Here is a 25,757-nt window from a genome sequence, read left to right on the forward strand (position 1 = left end):
CACTTTGCAATGGTTTAGTTAAGAGACGATAAGATGTCAATTTATATGGAAGAAACAAAACAGGTAGGAGACAAGGAAGTGAAGAGGTATATGAGGAGAGACTGACAACCTGGAGTATGTAGTTTTAATTAAAATTTAGTAAATATGCTGGGAACAGAACAAAATATCATATACTGAGATAAACTGGTGAATTACATTAAAAAAGAACCATATAAAGAAGAAGCAGAATTGAGAAAAAACTAGCTCAATCATATAATGCTTCTTTTTAAAGGTCCCTTTCTATGAACATAGATTTCTGTCTTAAAATGGAAATCTCAACATCAACTTGGCTCATTAGTAAATTTCAATATTAATACTCATAGCATAATTTGAATATTAGTAAATTTAAATATTCATATTAATATCGTTATTTTAAAATATAAGATTATTTTTAAATGTTTACGATTTTTGAAAGATTGAAAAATCATCTAGTTGTATTTTTAAGTGTTTACCATATAGCAGATGTGATAAAAGCTACAATAATTTAAACTCATGAATTAGTAATGCAAGAGTTCTTTTCCCTTTTATACAAGCAGGAAAATTGCAGTGTGAGGACTTTAAATATCATAATTGTTTTTACACTTTGCTAATAAAACAAAAAGTGGTTTACCACATAAATGCCCTCTGGTAGTTCCTCAGTATTCTTCTAGATTTTTAAAAAAATATTTTCAAGGAATAAGAAAGTTGACTATTTTATAACAAAATTCAATAACATATCAATTCAGATTCTTGAGACAACTTTCAAAGACTGCTGCTTTCAGCTGGTTTAACTAATATGTATAATCTGTCTCTTTTTTTCTTTCTTTCTTAAGTTTTATACTTTAAAAATATATTATTTCCAGTGCTCATGTACTGTAAATCTACCATGTTGGGTTAATTGATGGCCAAGGAGAAGGCTAACTTCAAATTAAATATACGGATAATTTTTGTTGTTTTCAAGAAAGCAAAAATTATGACAAAAGCAAACTATAAATATACTGAAGACTTACAAATCTTTTCATTTAATCTGCATGTATCAATTAATAAATCAGGACAAACAAATGGTGATGAAGCACTGGAAGTCCTAGTCAGAGCAATTAGGCAAGAAAAATACATCAAAGGCATCCAAATTGTAGTAGAAGACGTAAAATTGTCTCTATGTACAGATGATATGACCTTGTATTGTAGAAAACCCTAAAGACTCCACCAAAAAACTGTTAGAATTAATCATTGAATTCAGTAAAGTTGCAGGATACAAAGAAACATTGATGTTAGGGAACAAAGATGTTTTTAATTTAATATCAATTGAATTAAATTGTGTATGATCATTACTTCCACAGGAGAATGGGTGCTCTATATCATAAAGCTAGCCAGTAAGTGTTTCTAGCCATATCCAAAAAGAAAGTATCATTCTTTTAATGAATAATAACATACCACCCATTTGATTGAGAGAATTTCATTGCTACAAAACATACGTGAAAGGTATTTATAAAACAGGTGGAGGTGGCATCAGTTTTGGATGTGCATTAAAATTAACTTAATTCATTAGAACCATACAATTTCTCATCATACAAGTTTAGAAAATAAATCTGCGCTGAAATATTTTTACATATTCTCAATTATTAAAAGTGAAATTCTAAATTATATATAATTTAATTCTTTAAAATTCATTAGATTTAGTAAATGGTTATTTTTAACATTTGTATTAAAAAAACTCAAACATTTTGGATTAAAAAGTGTCCTGTTCTAAGTGATGACAGCTCCGTTTTCCTTATACTTAGAAATCGGATTGCAATAGCTTTTATATTTTGTCTGGTTCTTCAGTACGGAGCTGAACACTTAACTTCTTGAGTAATTTTGTTTCCAATGCTTTCAAGTTTTAGTCCATAGCAGTCAAAGTTATATACCTGACTCCATTTGTTTGTGTGTTTTTTTTTTTGTTTGTTTGTTTGTTTTTTTGGTAAATTTTCTGAGTGTAAGAGTATTAAAAAATATTCATGAAAAATTCTATAGTTGTAGTTATAACTGGAAAATACAATTTTGGTGACTATTAAGAATGATGAAAATGAAAATATGGTTTAAACCATTATTTTATTATTTTAATTATAGGTTACTTGAATTTCAAATAGAAGAGCAGAAATGCCACCACCAGCAGGTGCCCCACTATATCCACCTCCTGATGGAGGATGGGGCTGGGTAGTGGTTGCAGCATCTTTTATCTCAATTGGATTTTCATATGCATTCCCCAAAGCCGTCACAGTATTCTTCAAAGAAATTCAGCAAATATTCAATGCTACCTACAGTGAAATAGCATGGATATCATCCATTATGCTGGCTGTGATGTACGCAGGAGGTAAGATTCTTTGGAATAAATAAAATTCTGGATTAAGAAGACAATTCTTCCATGCCATAGTTTTACATATAGTGTCTTGGTATAGTAAAGCCCTGTTTTCATATTATTTTCACTTATAATCAACTCAAAGTGTAATTAGAACCGAATCTATAATAATTTTAGTGATTCAGCATCTTGAACTACTCACATCATTCTGAGACTTACAGGAGTATCTATTTAGCTGAGGATTTTTTTGCATAAACTAAGATTTACTAAATTGTGGAACTTCTAAGAGAGACACCTTTCCACTTTATTTGGAATAAATTGTGTACTGTGGTAGAGCATAATTTGTTACTATTGCTACAGTTGGTAGAAATGTTTTCCTCTGAATGAGAAAGAAACTCAAGTAGTTGACAATCTATAAGCCTAGGAGGTATATGAAGTACTTCAGTTTAACTTATAAAAAGGGAGTGTTGTCATGTACATTCTGGATCCATTCAGGTTTATGTGATAGAAATAATTCCATATATCTGTAGTACTTATTAAATATGACATTTAAAAATTTAAATGGTTGCCTGACAGTTATCTTGTTACATTCCATGTTCAAATGAAGGTATGATTCATGAGGGATAATGAATAAATCAAAGTACCACATCACTTATGAATGTTAAATATATATATGTATTGGAATTAGTACATTATTATGTGACCTATCTTTTTTAAATCGATTTCACCAACAGACTAGACTGTCTTATAGATTTTTTTAAAAGTCATTACTTAAAGTATTTAGATTTTCTTTTCATTTTTCAACTATATATTTGACTTTAAGAGACAGGTGTAGACTCAGCATGTAAACACTTAAGGAAATCATACAAATCATGTACAGTCTACACTGTAGTACAATTCCTTACTTTACAGGGGAAGATAATATAGCTCTCATAGTGATGGATATGATGGATAGAAAAGATATCCAATGTTTATTAGTATTTACTTTCAGCTAAGGCCTCTCTAAATTCTTGTTATGTGTCATATGACCTAATCCTTTAACTGTCTATACAATAATTACTATCTTCTCTCCATTCTATAGCTGAGGAAATAGATAAAATAGTTCTCTTAAGTCAAATAGCTCATTACTGACAGGTGGAAATTGATACCCCAAACATTTCATCACTATGCTCTTCTGCATTTCTCATACCTCTAGGAAGTGACAGAGCCAGATCTAGGCCAGGCTTTCTACAGACCTGATTTAGTTGCTTCAGCCACCAAGGTCATTTGTTTAGTGCCCTTGTTTAGTTATTCTTTAGGATTTTGTCTCTTCATTGTACTACCAAGGTAAAAATTTGATCCTCCAATAATTCCGTGTGTGTGTGTGTGTGTGTGTGTGTGTGTGTGTGTGTGTGTGTGTGTTTTCCATTTTCTGTATGTCAGCGATTTTACATTAATTCAGTATATGCCTCCCTTACCCTTTGGTTAGGTTAAATTGATGCATTTTTGTTTCTAGTACCAATAGGTATCTTTAAAATGCTATATTGGTATGTCAATGGAAAACTCTGCTTCTCAAATACTTCCTCCGATTCTGCTTTGGACAGTTTCTTCAAGGATTATAACTGTTATTTCTGATGACTATAGAAATAGTAAATATTGTGCACAGGGTTTTGTTCCTCTATCCCATGGGTCAGGTGTTCTTTAATAATGCTCTGCTAGAGCAACACTCAAAGTCATCGTGCCCATGAGCTGTAAAATGTGTTAATGTTAAGATATATAGTTTTCCCCTTCTTAAATACACCTGAAATAGATTCCTATGGTGAATTAATTTGTCTGTTACATTTTGACCTCAGGTCCTATATATTCATAATTTTCTGTTGCGTAGATAGTTGACTAACTTATAAGCAGGACAAAAAATTTATATACCTTTTTAGTTAAGTCAAGCCTTAATTGACTTTATTAGTTTTAAGCCAACAGTTTCAAAGTTCCAGGGCCTTAAGGCAATACAAGTTTATTTCTTGCTTAAGCAATGTTTCATCCAGTGGCTATGCCATCACCTAAGGCTTTGTAGTGTTCCCTGAATCTGATCCACCCAGCTGGACAGAGAATGAATGTAGATGTCATGGCAGATCATATGAGATATTTTAGGGGCCAGGCCTACAAAGGACAGACATCATTTCTGCACACATTCGGCGGGTCAGAACTCTTATACTGCCCTACCGAGAGGCTGGGGCTGCAGTTGGGGTTGCTGGAAAATACAGGAAGAAATCCTAGAGGAAGAAATGAATAGGATAGCATCCAGTGAAGTCTCTGACTGTGCTTGATATCCCAATAATCATTCTCCATCAAATGAAAGCAAGATGTGTTTATGGACTTGTCATGGTCATTTGACAACCTGCTATGCCCTGGATGGATTTAAAAGGAGGCTGAGAATGAAGAATGATATAAATTTCTCAAACCATTAAATCTCGGTATCAAATTATAGTAAGTAAATATCTGTAATATATTTATCATTAAATAAATGTTTTCATTTTATTCATGTTCTTATTTTTCTATTTTTAATACAGTATAAATGTTCAAAAACACAAAAGAGAACTCTTTTGAAGTTCATTAAGAAAGTGGTAGTTTGGTTAAATAGTTATCAATTTAGAAGAAAAAAACTACCTTAAAATGTTTAGGACGATAGATGAAGAAAACATATACAGATAAAAGATCAAGAGGGATTTTGTATCTGGTTGTTTCAAGAAAGCAATACCAGATGCATGAAAATACTTAATATGTGGTAATTGATAGTAATATTGATAGTAATATACCAAATAATTAGTTGGCATATTACTTAGAACCCTTATTCATCAAGGCTGAAATATTTTGTATGTCATTTTTTGCCATAGAGAAAAGTCAGGAATTGCAGAAATTCTACTACTTTCTGGTCTTTCTCTTAAAAGTGGAAAAGCAATTCCAGGCCTACTGCATACTGGATAGAAATGTCACTACCTACTATGACCCTGTGGAATGGAGACCTCATACACTTACATAGTTTGTTGGAAATAACATCCATGTCTTCTCTGGATAATTAGTTTTTAATCTTTTATCAAAAAATATTTGGTACATTTAAAACTATAATCTTAATATGAAATCAATTCGTCTTATATAGATGCAGATAATTTTTTCAGGAACATACTATTTTGAACAAAGTTCTGATAGATTCAGCTAGTCTAAGACACCAATATCGGTCCTGTTACTCAGGTGGAAGTGTTTTTTCAAATGTGGTCCACAGATTTTTCTGCTTCTGAATCATGGGTTGCTTGTTAAAAATGCATAGTCCTGGGTCTTATCCCAAACCCTCTTTTATCAGAATTTCTGTGGGGAGAGTTCAGACACTTGCATTTCAACAAGCATCTCCAAAAACCACTTCTCTTTAGATACAGCATAGGGATTCACTTTTGTAGAAGAAAATCAATATTTTATGTAAAAACATTTAAATTTTCCTTTAATATTTGAAAGATCTCTATTCACAGAGGCCTTTTAGGTTGATTATTATAAAATAAATTCAAAGACCATAGGGTGACACGGCAGATAATGTACTGTAAAGTAGGAATGACTCTCTCTACGAAGTGACTGAAACACTCTGTTCAATGTAATGCTAATTACATTAGCTTACAGAACATCTAAGATCTGGCACGTTCATTAGGGCTTAGCATTCAACCTATTAATCAGCACGGTGGGGTCACCGGGTATGATGGAGGGTGTGCAGAGGCCTGGCCTGTGATGTCAGGGCTGGAGTCTCTTGTAGTAATTAGTTGGCATCTGGGCCTTGGTAGCAAGGTATTATCTTCCGTTCTGATGTCTGAATTAAAAATGAAACTAATAAGAGGTATGTGGGAAGGACGGAAAATAATGCAAATTATGTTTATCCCTTACTTCATCCTTAGAATAATGGCATTAAATTACACAACCCATCTGGCCATCCATATGGTCTGCTGGAGCTCTAACGAATTTCAGCAAATAGGTCAAGCAGAGTGGTCACCCCATTAATAAAGCACTAAGTAGAGGTAGAAAACATATTACAATTTAAACTTTCCACATTGTTTAGATGGATATAGGGATTTATTTTGTAAACAGTAATTACATAGGATTATCTTTTACTGCAATGTTTATCTTTGTTACTCTATCAAAAGATAATGTGAACATGCTTAGCTATATAATTACTGAGTACAGATTTGGGACTGCCAGCCTCTGTGAGTACGTCACGTTATTTTTCTGGTAATGTCTTTTATGACTTGGAAGAATCAGCCATTTTGGAGGGAAGAGTTGGCTTTGTCTCCATGGTAACTGTTCTGTTTTATGTAAGCAGTGACTGCCAATTGTGTTAAAGTCATGGTGATGGTTTCATGATGGACTGCTTTACACAGGGGACCAAGCATTAGCCCACCTTTTTTGAGGCCAAGAAGCAAAAGGTTTTAGGCATAGGAGGTTGGTGGCCATAATATACAATGTGTATTTTTCTATTCCTTCTTAAGTCTAAGTAAGCACATTGTATTATTTTGCTTAGTGTTCTAAATATTTTGCAGAATAAAAGAGACCATTAAAGTAAGTCATATAGGGCTGTATCTTAGCAGCAATGATAAGTTCCATTTCTGTGTTTGAGATAACTAGGGCTGTCATCTTAGCTTTACATAGACCATAAAGTACTAGGTACACTTGGACAGTCCTGTGCGAGCAGGCTGGGTACTCCTTCTAGCTGTGCCTTTGTTTATTTTTTTGTTGTTTTTAATCCATGAGCGTGGATATTGCTCAAGTTTTCCTAGGAAATACAGTACAGTGTGGCAGAAGCCATTATGCTCATCATCGATCCATGAGCTTCTGTGCATTTTTCAGCTTCTTTACGCATAGGTTGAGGCCAAGTGACTAGTTCTAATCAATAAAATGTAAGCGTGTGTCCACCTGGACACCCTGACAAGGCAGTTCCAGCTGGTGCGCATCTTACGTTTCCTTCTTCCCAACTGCATCAACTTTGCTTCACATGACATGGCTACTGGGGAAGATCCTTGGCCACCTTGTACTTTGAATGAGTAGGAAAGACAATTTTATTAAGTTTCTGTGGTGTGTTAATGCAGAAAAACCTAGACTATACTGAGTAATATAAACATGAAAGCTTCAATTGTTGTATAACTATAATAACAATTATGTAAATTATACGTGGGCCCTAGAACAGACTATGAGATGCCATTTAGCATATACTATGCCATAAGAAGGTTGGTAGATGTGTTACTTCTTCAGATCTCTGTTAGGGAAGGGGAAGCCTTCAGAGTCTCAAATGAAAAAGGAGGTGTAAGTGGAAATCATCATTGCCAGTTTTCACGGGAATAAAAGTTCAAGGCACAGACTTAGGGGTCAACCAAGCCCATGCAGCTTCTTGTGATTGAAGGCTCATTTTCCATCTCATGACAGGGATGGAAGGAGGCAGAGATCAAGGGCAGATCGCAAGTACATATGCTTAGGTCTGTGAAACTTTGCCAGGAGATACTTTCCCTCCAAAAGTCTCGTAATCAGGTCCAAATAATATTGGATTATTATTGCATGTTATTTTCAGCAGCAAATAATTTAAGAAAATGTACTGAAATCTTTTTTTTTATATGTGTGCTTTAGATAGTGAACATTCCACTTACTGACTTATAAAAAGAACCTCCTTAGTAATACGTGGCCTGGCAAGAATGCCTTTTCTGGATTTTGGCTTGAAATTCCTCTAAAATATTATTATATCATTACCTATTTTATGCAGGTGTGTTTTGGTGGCAAATGACAGAAACCTGATGCAAAGCCCTTAAGGTCTAAGAGAAGTGTTTCTGTGTACAAATCAGAGGAGCAGCACAGGTACTAGTGCCTTCCAGGTCAACCAACACCAGTGACTTCTGTTTGTCTATCACATCGCTCTCCCTTCTGTCTCCTCTGCTCTTTCCAGGGAGGGTGACTTTGCTTATTTATTTTGATATCCTCCCCCTGACACAGGAAGGATGATTACCAGGATCTCAGTTTTATGTTGCAGTCTCAAATTTGACAGAGAGAGACTGGGCCTCTTCCCTAAGTTATAATTTGACAAATTCTGGGGAAGATTGCTGGGACCTGGCCTACTTTACATCTGCCCCTGCAGGCAGGGGATGAATGGGGGGCAGCCTGATCATTGGCAGCCTGAGTGGAACTACGCATTTGGGTTAGAAAAGGAGCAGTCCCTTCAAAGAAGGATGAACGGCTCCCAGAGAGGAAGGAAGGTTTTTGAAGAGACTAAACAGGTGCTCGCTACTTGACTTTTTAAGAATACAGACTATTACATGATTTCCCAAGATTAAAACTATGTGTTACTTTTTATACTAATCACTCTTGAGTAATTTTGCATTTAGATAATTTCTCTATAGCCAAGTAGTTAGCTAGATATATGTCAAAATGCATATACTGTATTTAGAAACTCAATCGCTTAATGAAATATGATACTTAGAAGCCATCCAGAGACTCAATTGCACCTTACAAGTGTTGGTCCCTTGAGTGGAACATAGATATGGCAATTCCTGGGATCTCAGGAGGGTTTATTAATAGTTTAATAGTCCAGTGAGAGGCACATGAGCATTGCCATTAAAATAATGAGCTCCAAAATAACATATGAAATGTGGGCTTTGTTGTTTGGGCCACCTGTTTGACCTTTGGGCCTTCACTTTCCCCATCTGTGAAATCATAAAAGAAAAAAATACATTATGTATTTGTACATGTGGTATCTATTGCTCGGGGTCGTTGTCAGGAATTATAATATCAGGATTATGGTGTATATAAAGTACTGAGTTTCATGCGTAGGGATTTTTAGTGTTTGATTCATGGTAGTTGTTTCTTTTGCTACCTCCAGAACTCTGAGAAATAAATTTCTATTGTTTAAGACATTCAGTCTATTATTATACTATTTTGTTATGGGAGCACAAGCTGACAAGTGCAGGCAGACTTCAGCTTGATTTTTTTGATCTTCCTTAATACTCTGTGAGCTACTGTTAGTTCTCATTGAATGCTTTCTTCTTTAAGTAGAATCCATATATGATAGATACGTGTGGGGTTAAGTTCCAGAAAGGTCCTATTGAGTCCTCGTGAGGTATAGCATGAAGTAGTTTCCTGAACTGTATAGGTTAATCTGAAAACTATTTCTATGGATGTTTCTTTCAAAAGAAGGAGCCATCGTATACCCCCTCAAACAGCATTTATATTAGAATTGAGAATATGCAACAGGTTTTCTAATTAATTATTTTAAAATGACCTTATAAAAATAGAAATTTTATATTTTCATATGCTGTGAGTGATTTAAGTTTGATAGATTATATCAGGGAATTGGAATATCCTTTGAATACTTCTTTCTTCCTTTAGTATAACAGTAGTGACTTTGGCAGAGTAATTGCACTATTCCAGAGAGGTTTTTAAATGATGAATCTAGATGGCTGCCCTTGAGCAAGAATTTGCTCATCTGGTTAGAATTACATATGTACATGTGGGGTAGATAGATGTAACCCTAAAAGAGGCCTCTGGCTATGGCAAACTCTGATCTGCAAAACCCAGCTATTGCACAAATACTTATTTGTGATCACCAGAGGTGGGGATGCATAGGTAACTGATTATTATAACTGGGGAGAAAACCTTACGTAATTCCATTCGTTCATTTATTTACCCTACAGATATGCATTGAGCATCTGTTGTTGAAAAGTACTGGCTTGGCACTGGGAAAACCACACCAAACTATCAGACTCAGGCTATACTTTCAGGATATGAAATAGCCATTTTCACCCTTCTTTATTTAACTGTAGTTATGATACATATGAGTAAAGGAACACAGTAGTGCCATGAAACTATATAAAAACAAAGCAGATCTTAAATCTGAGCGATCAGGAAATGTTTCTTTGAGCTGAACTTGAAGGAGGAGGATGCTGCATTAATCAAATGAAGGGAAGGATTTGAAGCAGAAGAAATAGTATATGTGAAAGCCTTAAAGGGGAAGAGTTATAGAGAATTCTAGTAGCCCAAAGGAGGTGAACTGAGTATATGACAGCAAGATGAGGAGCGGTGTAGTTGATGACCTAAAATCTACCAAAATTATCCTGGGCAACATATTTTGTGTCCATGCAGATACAAGAGAAGAGAATCAGAAGATGGGAGTCTAGAGTACCAAGACCACAACTTTGTGTACTTTCCCCCATTTTGTTGTATTTTAGGGACATATTCATAATTCCAAATGTGTTCAAGTACAGTCATTTCTCATTATTTTCCTTAGTTATGTTCTATGGCATTTCCATGGACACTGAGTTAATGAACACCGAACTCTTATCCCTAGGGGCAATGCAGGGTTAGGTTCCTGTGAGCCTCTGGTCACATTTTCATGAACAGATCAACACCTAATCTTGTTTTATGTGTTTCTGTTTAAAGATATTGTGTTTAATATATATTTTTGATTCACTTACATTGAACTCACGGCAAACAGCACTGTACCTCATGCCTGAACAGAAGGTAACGTATATATTTTCTCCACAAGGCACGGCACAGCCTCCTGGTGCTTAGGAACACCAGCCAGCATTTAAGCACTGTACTTGAAGGCCATTTTAAACAGAAAAATCACCAACAAAAAGTACAAAAATGTGGGAAACATGACACTAGGTAGAGAAAAGGACACTTGTCTGCAGTATGAGAACTGAAACAAGTAGGTGGAGTGTCACCTCATTAGACCTCAGCTGGGAACATGCATGTTGGTTGCAATTTTTCCCCATTCTGCACATCTCCATGAGTGACTGAAAAAGCACCACAAGTATTGATTTGGGAGTTATGAATACATTTTAGTGCATAAACGAGTTCAAAAACATGGATGAAAGACAATGAGGATCAGCCACACCTGTAGACGTTTCCTCTGATAGAACTAGCTTCCGGGGCTATATAAAAAGATTTGGAGTTACCCAATTTTTGGGTAACTCCAAAAATTGGAGTTAGGGTTTTATTTGTTGTTTCTAAGAGTGGGATAAGTGTGTACAACCTCAAAGTTTATTTACATTAGGATTTATGTAGATAGACGTTGATTAGCTCCCTGGATTTTACTGGTTCTTAATAAAGGAATACAGCTTTCATGTTTTTAAAGTTACAATAGTGACACTTAGATCTTTTTAGTGACTAGGAGGGCATTAAGTGTAAAGCTTTGGAAAGCGTCTTTGGAAGCTCTGATAAAATTTTGAAGACAGATGCTAAAGTGATGCCCCATAGCCTTGCACTGTTCTGATTAAAATGTGCTCTGCATACTATGGAAATGTCTGATGACTATAGTATTCTGTTGGTCTGTGTTGTTCTTTGGCTTCCCCTCTCATGCAGTCAATGATTAGTTTAGAAATTCATGTGAGAGACCAAATGGAAGCAAGCTTTATGTTTTCTCAGCACCCCAGGAATGAATGTGCGTTCCTAGAAGGCTGAAAAGGAATAAATCCAGTAAATAGAACTCTGAAATGCTTCAGACTCATCTGTTCTCTTCAGCTGATGAGTAAAATGAGTCTGTAAATAAGACTCTGGGTGAAATCTAAATAATGAACAAAGGGGAACAAAAAGGAAAACATTATTTATGTTTAAGTTTCTTTTGGAGTTTCTTTTAATTTTTGCAAGCTTCTACCAGATAACCCAGTGTTCATGTCCTTGACTTACATTCATATAGAAGCATAAGAATCATCCATAGACCAAAATCATGAAAGCATCCTTTTAGTCCTTTTAATTAAGATAAAAAAATATCATACAGTAAGTTAAAAATATTTGAGATTTTTTTTCTCAACTGGTGTAAGTTGTTGTAATACTAATGGGAAGATGAAATGGTGTGTGCTGTGCAAATGAGAGTTGTGAAATCTCTGTGGCTCAAATAATAGATGGTTGCTTATTTGACTTTTGGGCAAGAACTGGGCTGCAGAAACTGTTTTTGAAACAGAAGTCTGTCTCAATACTTCAGATTTCTGTCTTCTTCCAAAGCGTGGACATGAATGTAGAGATTGAGAAACTTTTTAAAGCCTCTGTACATTCCCTGTCCCTTGTTGTCTGGGACAAACTTTGTTTTTGTCCCTCTCAGAAATATGCAAAGGGTTGAATTTTAATAACCTCAGTTAGAGTGTCCTTGAGCATTTAGAGGTTGTCATTAACCTTCCAGATACTTCTTGGGTACAAAAAGTATTTCATGATTAGCTTAAAATACATGTAAAATATCTATGTAGAGTTAATTTTGCCTTTTCAGACAAAGAAAACCAAGTTTAACGAGATGACTCAGATAAAATGAACTAAAGCCTTTCTCATGAACACTGTTCCTATCAAGAAATGATATTAAGTAACTTTACGCTTTAATATTACTTAGAAGTGTTCCTTCAATCAAACATGATATGTTTTAGAAGCTGGGTAAAACTTTACAAGGGCAGCATAACCTCTGCTCCTTAAAGTTGGTTCCCATATTATTTCAAACACAACTGAATAGAAGCTTGAGGTAATTCATGAGTGCTTGTGAAACTGCTTTCCCTGACAAAACAGCTTGGTCCGTGCATACTATTAACATTCCAAACTATGCTTGTGGCACGAAAAAGGAAAACATTTTTATTCATTTTGTGTTTTAATTTATTTTTGTGACCTCTTGTCTCTTTGACTAAATTTATTCTTTTACAAAAAAAAAAAAAGTGAACGAACTAGCTGTTAATGTTGGATAATTATTGTATATAGATTTTTAAAAATCTATCTACTTGTGAAGAAACAGTGAAAAATAGAAATGCTTTTTGTCTTCTATATTTTTGGCATTAATTCTCCCTTGGGGAGTCCGTAGTAGTGGCAAAAACACATCTCACAAAGAATTTGAATTCCTGTTTGGTTTCAGACAACGCTTTTTTGTTGCTTTAGCTAAATCATATTTATTTACCATAGAGTGAATTTAATAAGGTTCAAATTAAATTAACTGACCATTTCAATATTGTTACCTTCAATGATACTTATATAACATTCATGATTTTCCTATTGTAACTATTTTTTTAAGAGGTGTTTTTTTTTTTTCCTACCAGCAGTCCATTTCACTTATTCCTTTGTAGTGCATAATCATTTTTTATTCTACTTTTCTTTTTTTTTAAAATTAGTTTCAGGTGCACAAAACAATGTAATAGTTAAACATTTATCATTTATATCCGTCACACAGTGTCAACCCACCTCGCCCCATCCACCATCCCTCTGACATCATACACAGTCATTACATTTCCACTGTCTCCGCTCCCAATGCTGTACTCCGCTTCTTCCTGTAAATATATATATATATATATATATATATATATATATATATATATATATATATAATTGTAGTTGACATTCATTATTGTTCATTTTCAGCCTCAGGTGCACAGTGCAGTGATCAAGCACCTACATCATCCCTGAGGTGGTCTCCCCAATGAGACAAGTGTCCACCGGATACCCCACAAAATCTCTACAACGTTATTGACTACACTCCCCAAACTGATCCTCTCAACCCCGTGGTCATCTTGTGGTTACTGACTGTGCTTTCTAATCCCCTCACCTTCCCCTCTATCCCCACACCCGCTCCCATACAGCAACCCTCAGTTCCTCCTCCATGCCTCTGAGACTGCCTCTGATTAGTTCATTCATTTATTCTTTTCTTTAGATTCCACATATAAGTGAGATCATATGGTATCTGTCTTTCTCTGTCTGACTTATTTCACAAAATCATTGGTTTTTAAGTAAAACTGATTTTTTTTACTACATTTCTAAACAAAGGCACCTTTTTTTTTTTCTTTCTAGAGGTAGTGGAATAGTGGTTTAGCATGGGGCCTTGGATTGGCTGAGTTGAGATTCCAGCACTGCCACTTACTAGCTCAGTAGTTCTGGCAAGTTACTTAATGTATCCCTCCTTCAATTCTTTATAAATAAAATGTCCAAATTTCTTTTCTTGAATATATATTTCTGAACTCTCTGTTGATTCTTTTCATCTCCCCTAATTAAACACAACAAGGAAGTACAGTGTGATTATCCAGGCAAGCATAGTTACCACTTAAACCTGTGTATATTGCGGTAATGTTCCAGCATTGAGCTTACTTAAGGTGTTTTGAAAATTCAAAATTATCCAAAGACCTGGACAGCATCTCCAGTGTGGAAACTAGGAAAAATGGAATTAAGAAGAAAAGAATCATATGATATTGCCAATGTTCTTAGATTTCGACCTAATAAAATTATAGAAATAATAACATCCATCTTTCTATTACTTAGATGACATTTTGCCAATCTTTCTTCTAGCCATTGTCTAAATTTGATGTTTTAACTTTTAGTCCTTGCTTTATTCTTTATCTTCTAGGTTTCTTTCCCCAAATTTCTTACTTTTTTAGTGAAGTGGACTAAGAAAATCTACCTGATGTGGGAATAAATAGGTTGCAAAATCTATTGTAATTGTAGAGAAATCATTATTTTATCACCTTTTGCTGTGAATGGCTGTGTATTTTTTTGAAGAGACTTGAACACAGTATGTGTACAAAATTAGCACCATACTCAATGACATAATACGGCCAGAGAAAATTCAAAATAGAGAAGCTGAAATGATCAGAAACACATATTTGTGAGTTTGTGTTTCTTTTTGAAATAAAGAATACCTCTTCTACCAAGACAGACAAATCAGATTTTGTCTTTACAGGGTAGAAATACCAAGTGTAAGAAGAGCTATAATAAAACAATATGAAGTCCTGAAGGGTATGGATTATGTGAATAGGTGTGTTAACTAAATTTCACGATATTGGAATTGCAGTGAGAAATGAGAAGGAAAAACAGGGCCCAAGATAAGCCTGAAAAATATAAATTTTACAATATAAGAGAATGATAATCCAATAGAATTTATGATCCCAATAAAAAAATGAATTAGACCAAAATTTTAACAGAATCAAATAAAGTTTTGATAAATTTATGAATGATAGTTCTAGATATAAATAGAAACAAAGGTACATAATATATACACCTTATCAACCCAGCCTTATTGGAGATTGTTGAATTATGAATTTATTAAGAATAAAATAGCATGCTAATTTTCAAGGAAATACTATAAATAGGATTCAGACCTCTGTCTGACTTTAAAGTTCATATTTCTGTTTGCTTTCATATTTAGTTATAAAATAATTTCTTACCACTATACCTCATTCTTTACTTTCCTAATTTTCAGGTTTGGGTAATGTGCAACAGCCATATATTCCATCCATCCATTATGGCATTGCTGTCAAAAGAACACAGAATTGGAAGGACAATAGATTTGTCCTAGTTTGGAATTTTCTTAACATTATTGTTACTTACGTATTCGTAGTTGACTTAAATTTCTTATTAGGTCAACCTTTTTTTTTTTTTTTCCTTTCTTGTAGCACACATTCATGAATTTGGTCTATGTTTAATTATGCTTTAAACTTATGAAGGCATAATTAGTTCTCATGTTAATAGAAATGTATCTTTCTATTTAAAAAGGACCAGTCATGGTAATGTGAACTTCTTATGCTACTAAAATAAAATGGAAAAAAAAGGTATTTTTTTAAGTCAAATGGACCGAGGAATGTCCTATTTCCAATAACTCCTTAAGCATGTTATCTAGCCCCTCTAAGCTTTAGTGCTTTCTCTACAAAATGGGAGGAAATTATGAATTCCAACCCAGATATTTTGTTGTAATAACAAAGGTAGTACATGAAGTTGTCATCATCACCATCACCATCCAATCCCTCTTCAGTGAGAGCCTAACTGCCGTGCTTACATCCTTAAATTTGTCATTAGCAATAACTTTTAAACCCTTTATAATCTCAGTTTTTTAATATCCTACTATTCACCACCATGTCCTATTTTCCAGCCCATTTCCTCCAGGTACCCCAGCTCTACTAATCCTTCAACAACCCTGGTACTATCTATTGATACTGCCACATTTATCACTGCTCCCCTCATGCCATCTTTACCCTCCTTACCTAACGAGATGTCAGATTCAATGAGTATCACTTCCTTGCATACATTCTCAACTTTCATACCCACCATTCATGTTCCTGTATCCTCGCTGAAACCAGAGCTGGTTAAAGCTTGTTTGTCACCTGCTCAGTGCCTACACCTGCGCAGCTAAATGTAACAAGGAAAATGTACTGCAAGATTGACTGTTGTTGTTTTTTTTAAATTCATGATCAGTAATTTCAAGTAGTCCCTTAAGCTGCCTGGTAACCATACTCTATATTTTGTTGCTGTAACCCATTTTCTCTCCCATTCTATGAGATGATTATTTGTTTATTGAATCCTCATGCATAAAATCCACTATCATCTCTTTCTTCATTCTTCACCCCAGGTGATAAATTTAATTCTTATTTCATTCAGAAAATCAAAGTAATCAGAACCAACAAATGTTTCTTACCTGTTTACATTTGGGCCTGTATACTTTACCTTCTGTCCTGTACTGTCTGCATCCTAGCTAAGGCCAACTCCTTTACTCATGCATTTTATCTTACTGCTCACCTGTTGAAGGTCATTACTACAGATGAAATTCTTTTCCCTTCCCCAATAACAATAGCTCCCCTTACAACAGGATAATTCCCATAGCATATAAACATGATGTTATATCTTCCAACTTAGGAAAAAAACAAGACAAAAAAACATTCTCTAGACCCATATTTCCTGTCAGCCACAACCCTATTTATTTCCTTCCTTTTAAGCAAAACTACTTGAAAGTGTTGCTGTATTTATTATCTCTAATTTCTTTCTTCCCAATTTCTTTACCCCATATTCCAATCGGATTTTTGCTCTTACCACTCATTGGAAATTGCTCTTTTTTAAGATCCCTCATGACTTCTATTATCAGTTTAGTGGTCAGTTCTCAGTCCTCATCATACTGGACCTTTCAGCAGTATTTGATATACTGTGTTTCTCCGAAAATAAGACCTAGCTGGACCATCAGCTCTCATGCATCTTTTGGAGCAAAAATTAATATAAGACCCGGTCTTGTATTATTTTATGTAAGACCTGGTATTATATTATATTATATATTATATTATATTATATTATACCCGGTGTTATATACTATCTTATATTATCTTATATTATCTTATATCATATCATATCATACCATATCATATCATATTATATCCAGTCTTATATTAAAATAAGAGTGGGTCTTATATTAATTTTTGCTCCAAAAGACACATTAGAGCTGATGGTTCGGCTAGGTCTTATTTTCAGGGAAACACAGTAGTAGTAGATCACTCTGTCTCTTATTAAATACTTTCTTAATTTTACTTGTAAAAGACCACACTTGTGTTTTTTTTCTTTTGATCCAATTAGACATGTCATTGAAATAGTTTTTCCTAGTGTTTCTTTAGTTTCTTAAACTATCAACATCGAAAGGCCAGCTCTTGGATCTTCTCTTTTCCATATGCACTTGCTCCATAGGTGATTCATACTTTCTCATGACTCGAGTTATTATTTATAGGTGAATGACTCCCAAATTTATCTCTCTACTCCCAGTAGTTCCTGAACTCTAGTCCTGTATATAAATCTCCTTTCAACATATCCACTCAAATGCCTAATAAACATCTTTAACTTAGCCTATCTAAAATTGATCTGATGATATTCTCCCCCAAACCTGTTGATCAGACCAAAAAGGTTGGAGCGATTCTTGATTTCTCTCTCTCTTTTTTTCTTAATCCCAATTAGCACATCTTTTGGTTCTATCTTCTAAATAAATCCAACATCTGACCATTTCTCATACCTCTACTGCCATTACCTGGTTCAAGGCACTATTATTTATATATTATTTGTAGCCTATGATTTGGTTTCCCTGTTCCTGAATGTAGCTGCCAGTAAGATCCTTTTGTAACCTAAGTCTAGTCTTGTCCCTTGTGCAAACTTACCCAAGGATTCCCATCTCACGCTGAGTATCTAATCTCCCCTATTACTTCCCTGACCCTATTATTCTTGTCCTGCTCATTCTGCTGTAGCTATACTGTTCACCTAGTGTTCCGAGAAGATGCCAGCCATGCTTTCCTCTCAGAGATTTGTCCCTATTCTTCCCTTTACTTGGAATGATATTCCCTTGAATTTATAAATGGCTACCTTTGTGCCCCCACTTCTTTCAGATTTTCACTCAAAATTCACCTTCTTAGAGTGGTCTTCCAGAGCTATCCTATCCAAAATTTCAACATCACATCCACATAGTTCTACGCTCCTTTCTTGCATTAATTTTACCCTGTGTAGCACTTATCACATTACTTAGTTTTTATTAGGATAGCAGTGTCCTGTAGAGCAGCTTTCTGTGATGATACAGATGTCTTTAAAATTTGATTGTCCAATATATGTTATCTACTAGCCACATGTGGCTATTATTAAACACTTGACATGTTCAAATTAGCTTAAGAAAGGAACTTATTTTTTATTGTATTTCATTTTAACTAATTTATAAAACCCTCAGTTGGCTAATGGCTATCATATTGGACAGTGCATATTTGGAAGGTAAATTTTCAGTTCACCACTGGAATATAAATTTAAGGAGCGCAGGGATTCCCCTCCCCCCCCATTTTGTTTGCTCTTGTATCCCTAGTGAGTCGATAAGCCCTGGCACATAGTAGGTGCTTAATATTTTTTGAAGGAATGAACAAATGGATCATTATCAACATTTTTGTAATAATCATAAAATAAGCTGTGAAAGACTGGGTTCTGTTCCTAGCTTATGCTACTCTATAATGGTATGATTTTTCAGGAGTCATTTCTTTTCTTGGAAACCAGATTACTTCATATTTTTTCTTTCATTTCATAAACATGTATTGAGTTTCCCGTATGTGCCAGGAATTATGCTAGATATTGATGTACAAAGATGAAAAAGACATGGTCCCTGACCAGGAGTTTCATCCAATGAGGAAAAAAGAGAAGTGAAAATGATTAAATCTATGTGATAAATTTAAAGAAAGAAATATGAACTGCTTTTGGAGAAAAAAAATAAAAGGCAGCCTCAATGGTCAAAGGAATACTTGGTGGGAAGAGGAATGGCAAGACTTCCTGCAGGATAGTGAGGATTTGTAATGTTTAGAAAGAGTCAGTCTTTTAACACGTTGCGTACGGATCACGAGAATCTTCACGAGGGATTTAAACCCCGCCGTACGCAACGTGTTAATTTAAGCGTGACAGAGACCATATTTGAAATTCCTTCCTATAGCATAAAATGTGGAAATGTGGGATATTTGAGTGAGAGGCATTGCGTAATATGACTTTATGTGCTATTATAAGGTTGCAGTGTAAATATGCAGAAAAATCTCTTATAAATTCTGAAATCCTTCAATTACTTTTATTGGAGTTCGAAAATAATAGTTATTTGTTTTTAATCATTGTTCCTCTGTTTGCACTGCTTTTTAAATTTCTGTTGCCTTTTCTTTTCATGTATATCAGAAGTATTCTGCTGATAGTGAATATTTTACAAATCCTTCTTTTTTCATTCCTAAACAGTCATGCAGGTTATAAAAAACTGACAATAAAAAAATAATTATTATGGAGATAAAAAATACATAATATCATTATATATAACATAATGTGTATACTATATATGACTTTAATATCACAGACACTGCATTAGCTTCTAAGCAGTCATGACACTTTCCAAGAAAAGCTTAGTGCAGAAAAGGCTGAAAAGTCCTGGAAGTGCTGAGCAGCGTCTTGTAGATCATCAGGGGAATACAGCTTGTGTGTCCATCTCTTATTCTAGTGCTGAGGATTAGGTGACAGTGGAATAAAGAGCACTGTGAATGTGGTAAAGCAGGGTGCTGTTTCACCTTTCACACCAGCCAAAGAGCATATCAGGTGTCTCCCCTGAAAGCTTAGTTTGTTGTCATAGTTTAATATCAGTTTTCAGGTGCATATATCAATGAAGAAAGATGAAAATAAGATTATTAAATAAGAATACTAACATTAATATTAATAATATGCTTAAAAAATCACATTTTCTTGAGGTTAGTCTTCAGGTTTTTGTATCAATTATAGACAAATAATTATGATTGAGTTTGCTAATCTAATGTATTACTTACCAAATAAATACATGGTGTGCTTTATATGATAGAATTTATAGTAGTAGACTTGCTGGAACCAGTTGGGTGCTTATATCTGAGATGTTTGCCAAGCTGCAAAACAGAATAAGGCTAGAATTTAAGACATAAATGTGACTCTGTAATTTAGTTATATAGAACATTATTAACTAGTTAACAGTGTCATTTTCATTAAAAGTATTTCAAGAGATGGTGGAGGTATATTTTTTATTTGAGGAATAATTTCTTTTTACAATTGAGACATATATAGAATTTCTGCATTTAAGAATATAACAATAACAGAAAGTCCATATCAGTTTTTTAACCTGTGAAATGAAAGGGAAAATGGAAAATTTTTAGTTTATGAAAATACCAATAGATTAGACAAATTATGCAAAGTGTAGTATGCTTCCTACTATATAATAAATTACTCAAAAAAATGATAGCTATTGATATTCCAGTGCTTAAGAATATCAGTATTGTTGAATAAATGTTTTCCCTCAGGAACACATCCGTATTTAATCACAGAGATACAGGGAATAAGTTTTGCTTATAACTGAAGAGATAGAATGTTGCGAGTGTGTACTTAGTGTCATGTTATTGGTATAGCTTATCATTAAACAGCTAGAATCCACTTCCAACTCCATGAATTTAATATTATTTAGAAAAAACACTTCAAACTTTGAATCATAATTATATGTATTTATATGTGTTTACAAAGTGAAGTCGAGTCTCCTCCACTGGACTGCTGCTTTACTTTACAGATAAAAAACAAATTAAGAAAGTTATGAGTTTTCCAAAAGCCACAGAGAGTAGAGGTCATAGGATGGAGAGCATCTGTTTCTGACTTCCAGGCTTTTGTGGTGCCATCTTTCAGGATTATTTCTCCTTGTTAGGCCAGTCTCCATCTTTCCTATTAAAAACAGTATATGGCATTGTTCCATTAGAAATAACTGTCCTCAGACAAATTATTTTCACCACAGAAAATGTTTTATGGATTTAAAATAATTTCTGTGCTGCTTAATTACACTCTGAGATATGTGAGATATATTTTGGAAACTTTACTAAAGAGATGTAAGCTACGTAGTGATTATGATTACCATCCTACTTGGTGTGTAATAATCCTTTAACTTTTGAACATATTTGAGCCTTTGAAACAAATATGAGCAGTTATTCCATTGCCCTCCTTAGTATCGTTTGACCAAGCCACTCATTTTTTGTTCTTTTAATCAACTCTCGTAAATCGGTCCCTTTGCTTTTAGACATTTCACTTATTTCTCCCTGAACTGCCTCCTAGAAGTTCTTATTATTGTAATTTATTTTTTGAGTGTTGACAGTTTACTTGGCACTGTTCAAAACATAACATCTTTCTTTTTAGAGAGGTGACACAAATTGCCACATTGTGTTTGGTGTGGTCTCAGCAGACCATAGAAAGAATGTGGACTAAACCATTTCAATCAAGTTCAGGTTATGAGGAAGGGATCAAAACTATTAGTTAGTAGGTAGAGTTCAGAAGCATTTCTTCACCTCAATTTTATTCTTTCCCTGACCGTGTTTAAAGTTATCTCAGTTATAGTGAAGAATGAGTCTGTGTGGCTAATTTGGGTTGCCTTGAACCTATGGATTTCCAGACTGCTTCCCTGAACTCCAGTGGCTTTCATGTAGAAAAAAACAAACAACTTGAACCTCTTTGGGGAAAGCCCTTTGGAACATAAACAATGGCTATATTCAGTTAGCCAAAGTGTGTGGTTTTTATTCATTATTTTAATAACTGTTTTGAATACAGACTATCTAAAGTTTTTAGGTATAGATTGATAGATAGTCCGATCACTATTCTCATGGCCCTTGAATACTGAAATCTAAGGTCTAAAATCTTATTGGCCAATTTATGATCTACTGGATTTGAATGAATCTGTTAGTAGTGAGCAAGTTAAGACATGACACTGAAAATGAAAAGGATACAGAACTGGGCACCAGGAAATCTGACTTCTAGACTTGGATCCTCCACCTCTAGGCTGTCAGAGTTTGGGGCTGTGATGGTATCCGTTGTGCTCTGTGTCACCTTCCTGTCCTAAGATCTAGCACCCACAATTCAACTCCTTCAAAAGCTTTCCACTCAGTAATCATTACCTCTTAAAAAAAATTAGGAATTTTGTGGTACAATACTTTGAAAATAAGATTGTTCAGAGATTTGTACTTTATGGCCAGTGCATAAATGGATCAGAATTGAGATATGCAAAGTTATTTTAAATGATAAGAAAGGGACTGTAGGCTGTAATAGCAATTACAGTAAATCCATTTACTTGTCCAAATAAGGAGGATGTTCAAAAGGAATGGTCAGGAGGCAAATTATTAATACCTATCCTAACACTGTCCTGTGGTTTAGGAACTTTAGCCAACTAATATCGAGTAACAATTCTGTTAGCAAGATTATTGATAACAGGTAGTGGATATAAATGTTGTATTGAGAAGGAATAAGAGTGCATATTCAGGTAGAGTGAAGTATTTGGTCATGGAAAGATGAGCTAATCCTTGGTGATGACTTCTCTGTTGTTACCACAGACTGACTGTGAGAGGTGGGTACTAGCAGAGAGAGGATAGGTGCTTTGAGGACAGAGGGAGTCGTCTGTGAAATCTCAGTCAGTGGCAAAGCTAGATTATTTGAAAATCATATAACAGTATTGGCACGCTGTTGAAATTATATTTGAAGCTTGAGATCATAGAATTTAAAGACAGTCATGGAATATATCAGTCAGTATAGTTCTGTGATTTTTCTACAGCAATTTTCAGGTTTTTAGTATAAGTGTTTGAAAAGGTTATCCTGGTTTGGTTATTTTCCAGATGAATTTTATGGAGGGAGGAGGAAGTGCATCAAGGATGCTTTCAAAGGCGTTGTTGTAAGAATTAGCCATCCAATTTTAAGTTCTATAAGGGAAAGAAGCATAAGAAAACTTGATATATGTTAGAGGTTGGAGGGGAGCTTAACATATTTAAACTGGAAATCTGATGAGACTGACAAATTGCTAATAGTGAGAGTGAGAGCAAGTGAAATGAAAGGTCCCAGTTGGTTAGGGGGATATTTACATTTGTATGGGATGGGAGAAGTGCCATATTGGTTGATGACAAATTCCAACATATGACTATTTGGTCCATCATTGAAGTAGAATGCAACAAAAAAGAGAAAGACAAAGGATTAGAGGAAATGAAAAGGTCAAGAAACCGAGAAGCCACATATATATTGATGTCCCTAAGAAAGATGACTGGCATTGAAGTAGAGCTACACTCTTGGCCCCAAGCCAGCCATGAAAGTGAGAGTGGGTGAAAGACCTGGGTGCCAAAGGATAAAAGCAAGAAGGAGGTTGGAGAGGGTGCTATAACTTGATGGTAATAGCTTCAAAGAAGTACGAAGACTTATAAAAGAAAGGGCAAAGGTAGAGAGGGAGTTGACAGGTTGACAGAGAACAGAGAGAACTCTTATGCCACTTTCTGGCCCTGGGTGGGAGATAAAATAGTTCCCAACGGAAAGAGTGGCAAGGAAAGGAGTTTTTGTAGTGAAATAGCCATGACACTCAAAAAAGCCAAAATAGCAAAAACATAAACAAAAGATTGGGAGTTCCATATTGTACAGTACAAAGGTAGAAAGTAGAGAGTATTGGGTAATGGCTTTGATAGACCAGCATGGATATAAAAGATCACTTCTGGGAGGATTAGAGTGAACAGGAATTTGAAGCATAGTGGGGTGAGGCCAGACAGAAGAGTGGGGACACTCACTCAGATCTAGTTCTCTGCTCTAAATATTTCCAATGGTGACATAGGGGCATCCACTTCATATTCCCCTCTTAACTACAGACAGGGATATGGCCCTAATGGCTGTGAGCAGCTCTTTAGGCAGAATGTAACTGTCTGTCAATAAATGATAATGGCTTAAACTAGCACGGCAAATGATGAATATGAGTTTGCCCCAAAAAGATGAATATGCTCTCAGATTACTGACAAAAATAGTATTTGAGCTTTCAAGACTAAGAATCTCTCATTCAACAATGTTCTAGGTAATGAATACCACACTGTGCAACCTATGAAATGATGTTCAGCCATAGTTGCCCCTGAAAGGACACACACTTCTATACATTGTGGCGTACTTTTCTTTTTGTACAATACAGGAAAATAAAAACCTAGAAAATCTGAAAGTTCACCAGCTTCTGAAATAGGGAAGTATCTAATAGGTAGGTGTCTTATGTAGATATTTGGCTGAGGTTATTTTTCCCAATATGTCACATTTTAATCTGATAGTTCGTTTTTTGTCAGTTAAAAATTGCAAAATACTTTTCCACTTCAGATTATTAGTAGTGTCATTAAGTTGGGTGAAAGTCATGCCCCATATGTATCATCACTGGATACTCAACACGTTCTCATTAATCATGCCTATGTGTGGTTTGGATGATTAAGTTCATAATTACCCACTTTTCCCCTTAAAGTCATTTTTTCTCAATATTGAGCTTACTGCTAAAATCTACAAAATTTCATAAAATTTCATAAAATCCATAGAATGTGAGGGCATCTAGTAGTATTATAAGTCACCATGTTCATTACCATGCAGATCAGGTGGATATTTCCTTTCCTTGTCCCATCATCTCTTTATAGTTTCTTCCTTCATGTAAGTCTTCTGTGACAAGAAAAGAAAATTTGGAAATATGGTGTCCTTTCTCTTTCAGTCTCACTGTCTCTCTCCTGTTTCTCTTCTTTATTATTAAATGGCATTTTCTGATTCCCGTGTCATAATTCATTCAACATTTTTATTCCTCTCATTTGATTATAATTTTATAGCCTTAATTCTTTAATTAATTGTGAACACTAAAGCTCTTATGACTCACCTTTCTCTATAAGAAGCCCAATTTTTTTTTACATTGTGAAAAAAAAAGTAGTACGTTGTAGTACAGTTGAAGAGTTATGTAGCTAGAGGGTTTTACTAATCACATGCTTTTGTGGTCTTATTAATTATTATATAACAAGGGATTGGATGCTCACTTTGAAAGAGTTTAGTTTCATTAATTTTTTGCCTGGTTGTTATTTGTCATTTAAACTTGGCCTGTTAAAAATGTACAACTGAACACAGAATGACAGTTTAGGAAAAACTAAACACAGCCTTCAAATAGCACAGTGAGGCTTGCTGACAGTGTAGCTCACTTTCATATCTGAATAGTGCTATCCAGCTGTCTGCATCTGTGGCAAAGTTAAAAGTTCTAGGACGAGAATCATTCTTTCAGATTATTGATAATTGTTTAAGATCTACTTTTGTTGTAGTAGCAGGTGGCCTGCAAGCTTTCATGTTTGCAAAGAGA

General features: G+C 34.7%; 1 protein-coding gene across 3 annotated transcripts in view; it reads left to right on the forward strand.

Moving 5' to 3' along the window:
• SLC16A7 (solute carrier family 16 member 7) overlaps positions 1-25,757 on the forward strand; it is a 156,331-nt gene that overhangs the window by 84,061 nt on the left and 46,513 nt on the right. For all 3 annotated transcript variants that reach the window (XM_019742386.3, XM_019742388.3, XM_019742387.3), the window contains exon 3: positions 2,128-2,371. In XM_019742386.3, coding sequence (XP_019597945.1) covers positions 2,158-2,371 — 214 coding nt within the window. In that variant the 5' untranslated portion in view covers positions 2,128-2,157. The remainder of the gene's footprint in view (positions 1-2,127; positions 2,372-25,757) is intronic.

This window comes from Rhinolophus sinicus, chromosome 1, assembly GCF_057876585.1.
Source record: "Rhinolophus sinicus isolate RSI-liver-muscle chromosome 1, RSI-T2T, whole genome shotgun sequence".
Taxonomy (NCBI): domain Eukaryota; kingdom Metazoa; phylum Chordata; class Mammalia; order Chiroptera; family Rhinolophidae; genus Rhinolophus; species Rhinolophus sinicus.